At 41.1% G+C, this 6000-nt stretch overlaps 1 protein-coding gene across 1 annotated transcript; it reads left to right on the top strand.

Annotated features, from left to right (window-relative positions):
- Positions 1–283: 283 nt before the first annotated feature.
- LOC121897631 (proteoglycan 4-like) lies at positions 284–4930 on the top strand. Its single transcript, XM_042412270.1, has 3 exons — positions 284–719; positions 1317–2728; positions 3326–4930. Exons 1-2 carry the CDS (start codon positions 527–529, stop codon positions 2420–2422), a joined length of 1299 nt encoding a protein of 432 aa, XP_042268204.1. The 5' UTR covers positions 284–526; the 3' UTR covers positions 2423–2728; positions 3326–4930.
- Positions 4931–6000: the final 1070 nt, after the last annotated feature.

Raw genomic sequence — 6000 nt, 5'->3', positions numbered from 1 at the left:
AGTAACAAAACCAGAACCCAGAAAACACAATACTCTAAATACAACCCACACCAACCTGTCCAAGAACCATCATGAACCTAAACTAAAGTATACAACACACCAGGCTAAACAACAAAAGGCAGTCCAAACCCACCACCCAAATATAACAAGAAAGGAAGGACTAAACAAAAGTGCAAACCAGGAGACCCCAAAGAACACAAGAACATAAAAATACCAAAAAACACACAAAGTCCAGGCAGGGTGTGACAATTATAATGTTAGAAATTGTTAATAATGAAAAAAAAAGGTTTTTATGATTAGTATTGTAAATTAAGGTGGCTAAAAAGTCAAATACAATCAATGATGTAAACATTCTAAAAAAAACCAGCATGACTCAATAAATAGAACTCAGAACACAAATGATGTCAGAGCCTTCTATGACCTAACAAAGGCTTTCTGCAGGAGGGGGTACAAGCCAGTAAAGCTTAGTTCACATTTAAGAGTCTAACATTACTGTAAGAAAGAGTACTTTCGAAGAGACGTAAAGATGACTTCCCACAATTTGTGCCCGTACGGACTGAAGAGCTTGTTGGAGTGTATTACCAGAGCAGCACTGCTATCTCAACCTGGTGATAATCCCGACTTTTTATTCGAGTATTTATCAGAGCTGGTCAACTTCAGAAGATGTCACCCTGACGATGATCCCAAGATTGTTTCCTTCAACTACCAAGAGATGTGGGGTAAGCTACTGTTCAAAACTATATAATATAATCCTTATTTATTTCATAATTTGTAATAATTAATTACACAGCAAGCTAACCTGATCAAGGACTTTTTCATAGATTAGTCAAGTAATGTTAGCTTAAGGTTTTGATGCAGCCAATCAGCCAAATACTTCACCCATTGCAACACAGTAATTTTTGAAGTGGTGAATAAAATTAATATTCTTGCAATATTTAAAACAAACAATCAGATACTTACATTTTAGTTTTGTTTAACTTATGTGTGGGCCAGTTTAGAATCTTGTTAGTGAGGGTTTATACATTTTGTAGTCGTAGTCATGACAACATTTAAACTGCTACATTTGTTGTTTACACATAAAATTTCAGACTCCGTTCAAACAAAACAACCTGCTTCAACTTTCAAACATATCAAAAACACTTTATCAATTTTAATCCAAGGCTAGTTAAAGTATTGGCACAGACTGAATGGATTTAGATCAGAATTAAAGGCAGAATTAAGACATCACTGCAAATAATATATAATAAAAAAAGATCATTGAATTCTATCTCTTTTGGCACACAATCTCATGTCATTTTGTAAATTGCCCTTTCCAGAGAACAAGTTCCTGGGAACGAAAAAAGCGTCAGAGACTCCAATCACCGCGTCTGCAGCAGCACCACAAGTTCCATTGCAGGCTGAGGTAGAAGAGACTTTGAAGGAGCTGTACTTGGATTTGGCATCTTCTACTGATGGAAACGTTGTAAAAAAACCTCAAAAGGAGAGAATGCCAACCAACAAAACTTCAGGAAAGGACAAGAAGCCCTCTGCATCTCCCATGTATCCCACACCGACACCACCTCCCCGTGTGGGAAGACAACATGGGAAGAATGTACCACCACCTTTCCTTGTTGTAAAGGGAGAAAGGAAGCCTGCACCACCCCCCCGCGATGTCAGCATGAAGACACGTAGAGTGTCCTCAGTGAAGGTTCCTATTCAACAGGAGAGTAAAGGAACCTGTGAAGATGTCAGGAAAACGCCACAAACACGCCGGCGCACACTAACACCAATTCGAGCCAAATCTTCAGAACCGGAGAAGGTTTCAGTGTCAGAATCCAGAGTGGCCAGTAAACCTGCCAAACCTTCCAGTGTTCCCATACCAATAGTGACACACAAGCTTGTTCTCCCACCTATTCCACAGAGGAAAAAACAAGATGGCCAGGTATCTGTGGTCCAGGGCAAGGCTGCGCCCACTAAACCCAGGAAAAGTTCACCAATGAACAGGGAGGTGATGCCAGACGAGACCAGCAGCAGGCCTCCAGTACGCAAAGCACGGGGGCCACTAAAGGCAAAGGCAAAAGCAGTACCAAAAATAGCTCCTGTACCTGGACCAGAGAGCACTAAAGAACCAGGACCAGAGAGGCCCAGAGAGACCACACCTGCCCCACCTACTGATCCGAAGCCAGAGAAGAAGAGGATACGTCCTGACACGGCACCAGAGAAAACCAGAGCACCGAGAATTCTGCGGCCACTGAGGGCAAGGGTAAAGCCGGTGGAAAACAGGACTGTAGAGGGTATTCAGGGTACAGCCTTCGGTAGACCAGGCTCTAGTACTTTTACTAACATTCACCCTCATTTGGCGCATGTGGTCCATATAATAAGATATAGACGGATGCAGATTAGATCCTCTTCTCAGGGTCACAGTGATCCCTCATTAAGTTAACCACACCACTATTAAATATAAGGAGGTTTCCCAAATAGAGTAATTCCACTAGTGCCCCCATAGTGAGAGTCTAACATTACTGTAGGAAAGAGTACTTTCGAAGAGACGTAAAGATGACTTCCCACAATTTGTGCCCTTACGGACTGAAGAGCTTGTTGGAGTGTATTACCAGAGCAGCACTGCTATCTCAACCTGGTGATAATCCCGACTTTTTATTCGAGTATTTATCAGAGCTGGTCAACTTCAGAAGATGTCACCCTGACGATGATCCCAAGATTGTTTCCTTCAACTACCAAGAGATGTGGGGTAAGCTACTGTTCAAAAATATATAATATAATCCTTATTTATTTCATAATTTGTAATAATTAATTACACAGCAAGCTAACCTGATCAAGGACTTTTTCATAGATTAGTCAAGTGATGTTATCTTAAGGTTTTGATGCAGCCAATCAGCCAAATACTTCACCCATTGCAACACAGTAATTTTTGAAGTGGTGAATAAAATTAATATTCTTGCAATATTTAAAGCAAACAATCAGATACTTACATTTAAGTTTTGTTTAACTTATGTGTGGGCCAGTTTAGAATCTTGTTAGTGAGGGTTTATACATTTTGTAGTCGTAGTCATGACAACATTTAAACTGTTACATTTGTTGTTTACACATAAAATTTCAGACTCCGTTCACACAAAACAACCTGCTTCAACTTTCAAACATATCAAAAACAGTTCATCAATTTTAATCCAAGGCTAGTTAAAGTATTGGCACAGACTGAATGGATTTAGATCAGAATTAAAGGCAGAATTAAGACATCACTGCAAATAATATATAATAAAAAAAGATCATTAAATTCAATCTCTTTTGGCACACAATCTCATGTCATTTTGTAAATTGCCCTTTCCAGAGAACAAGTTCCTGGGAACAAAAAAAGTGTCAAAGACTCCAATCACCGCGTCTGCAGCAGCACCACAAGTTCCATCGCAGGCCCAGGTAGAGGAGACTTTGAAGGAGCTGTACTTGGATTTGGCATCTTCTACTGATGGAAACGTTGTAAAACAACATCAAAAGGAGAGAATGCCAACCAACAAAACTTCAGGAAAGGACAAGAAGCCCTCTGCATCTCCCATGTATCCCACCTCCTCGTGTGGGAAGACAACATGGGATGAATGTACCACCACCTTTCCTTGTTGTAAAGGGAGAAAGGAAGCCTGCACCACCCCCCCGCAATGTCAGCATGAAGACATGTAGAGTGTCCTCAGTGAAGGTTCCTATTCAACAGGAGAGTAAAGGAACCTGTGAAGATGTCAGGAAAACGCCACAAACACGCGCACACTAACACTAATCCGAGCCAAATCTTCAGAACCGGAGAAGGTTTCAGTGTCAGAATCCAGAGTGGCCAGTAAACCTGCCAAACCTTCCAGTGTTCCCATACCAATAGTGACACACAAGCTTGTTCTCCCACCTATTCCACAGAGGAAAAAACAAGATGGCCAGGTATCTGTGGTCCAGGGCAAGGCTGCGCCCACTAAACCCAGGAAAAGTTCACCAATGAACAGGGAGGTGATGCCAGACGAGACCAGCAGCAGGCCTCCAGTACGCAAAGCACGGGGGCCACTAAAGGCAAAGGCAAAAGCAGTACCAAAAACAGCTCCTGTACCTGGACCAGAGAGCACTAAAGAACCAGGACCAGAGAGGCCCAGAGAGACCACACCTGCCCCACCTACTGATCCGAAGCCAGAGAAGAAGAGGATACGTCCCGACACGGCACCAGAGAAAACCAGAGCAATTCTGCGGCCACTGAGGGCAAGGGTAAAGCCGGTGGAAAACAGGACTGCAGAGGGTATTCAGGGTACAGCCTTCGGTAGACCAGGCTCTAGTACTTTTACTAACACTTACCCTCATTTGGCGCATGTGGTCCATATAATAAGATATAGACGGATGCAGATTAGATCCGCTCCTCAGGGTCACAGTGGTCCCTCATTAAGTTAACCACACCACTATTAAATATAAAGAGGTTTCCCAAATAGAGTAATTCCACTAGTGACCCCATGGTGATTTTGAAATGCTTGAAATTCAGCCCCGACCTAATTTCTGTCATGCTGCCCACCAGGTACCCATCAGCCTTGGAAGGGGGTCCCCTCTTGTGTGATCCTTCTCAAGGTTTCTTCCCCCTCTACCTGTTAAAGGGTTTTGGAGGGAGTTTTTCCTTGCCCACTTGAGGGGGGGGCCTTATCATGTGGGTTTAATGTAACATAATTAAATGTTAAATTCGAGGTGGTCAAGGGCGTAAGTTAGGGTTAAGGTTGTGTACACACACACACATATACATACATACATATATTCATGAGTATACAAATACACATACATCATATGGGTTAAATTTGTTAAATGTGTTAGATGAGTCTGGTCGAGTTGGCGAAAGTTTGGTTTCACAAGGTGATGGTGGGGGATGCATATACATATATATGCTATATAAAACTGTTAAAATCAATAAAATACCTTAAATAGATTCCACAGTTGTGATATTTTATTCTTACTAAGAACAAACCTTAAAACAATGTGAACTCTCACCTGTAAGTCATAGCTCTTTGCCAGCAGCAAGATGGCAATTGATGTAGATTCATTATTTATGAGTTATTTGTTTCTATAGGCGGATGGTTCTGCCCAATTTACTGACTGAGAAAAAGACATTTCCCGTCTAAACTTGATGATTTAATTTAAATAACTGGCTAAGAAGTTAAACTGTCCCACAAAAAAGAAAAGATTAAAGTCAAAAAATGAATACAGATTTGCGTGGGAGAACAGTTCTTCTTTCTAACCCCATTAATCATATTAATCTTATTAATACCTGGTAAAGACACTGAATAAAGCACGTTAAAAATCAGTATTTCTCTCATGCTGTTCCGCGGACACAGGACATGTGGATGGGCCGTGAGTCAAACTACCGCAGTTTGCTCGGCTTGTTTTGACAACTTAAGATCCAGACATTCAGGAGGATTTTAACGGGAGCTGAATTATCCACAGAGGTCTCCTCCTCCCGAAAACAAACTTACACGGTAATTAAAAGTGGTAAAAACACTGAATGAAACAGTTTCATGTTAAAAATCAGTGTTTCTCTGGCGGACATCGGATGTCCGGATGGGCTGCTGATAACGTTTTCTCAGCTTGTTTCTCTGATAATTTAAGATACAGACGTTCAGGAGGTTTTTTTGGAGCCAGATTATCAGCAGGGGACTCCTCTGCCCCAAAACAAATTTACACATGGATTAAAACCGGTAAAAACACTGAATAAAGCAGTTTTATGTAAAAAATCAGTGTTGTGCAGGTGTACTCTTTGGAAGAGGGGGTATGACGCCATTGAGAAGTGACAAAATGAAATGGACCGTTACCTTGATTAAAATCACGGATTTCTCTGGGTTTGAAAATTGTTGGAAATATTTGGGATATTGTAAGTACACAACTGAACAAAATATATAAAATAGGTCTAGTTGTTTTTTAGACATTTCAATGTGGAATAGTTCCATATTATCCCAGACAGCAGACCAACACTGAATCAATGTTGATTGATCAACGAAACTA

The sequence above is a fragment of the Thunnus maccoyii genome, chromosome 1 (genome assembly GCF_910596095.1).
Source record: "Thunnus maccoyii chromosome 1, fThuMac1.1, whole genome shotgun sequence".
Classification (NCBI taxonomy): Eukaryota; Metazoa; Chordata; class Actinopteri; order Scombriformes; family Scombridae; genus Thunnus; species Thunnus maccoyii.
Note: the sequence above shows the minus strand (reverse complement) of the source record. Positions and strands in the feature narration are given on the sequence as shown.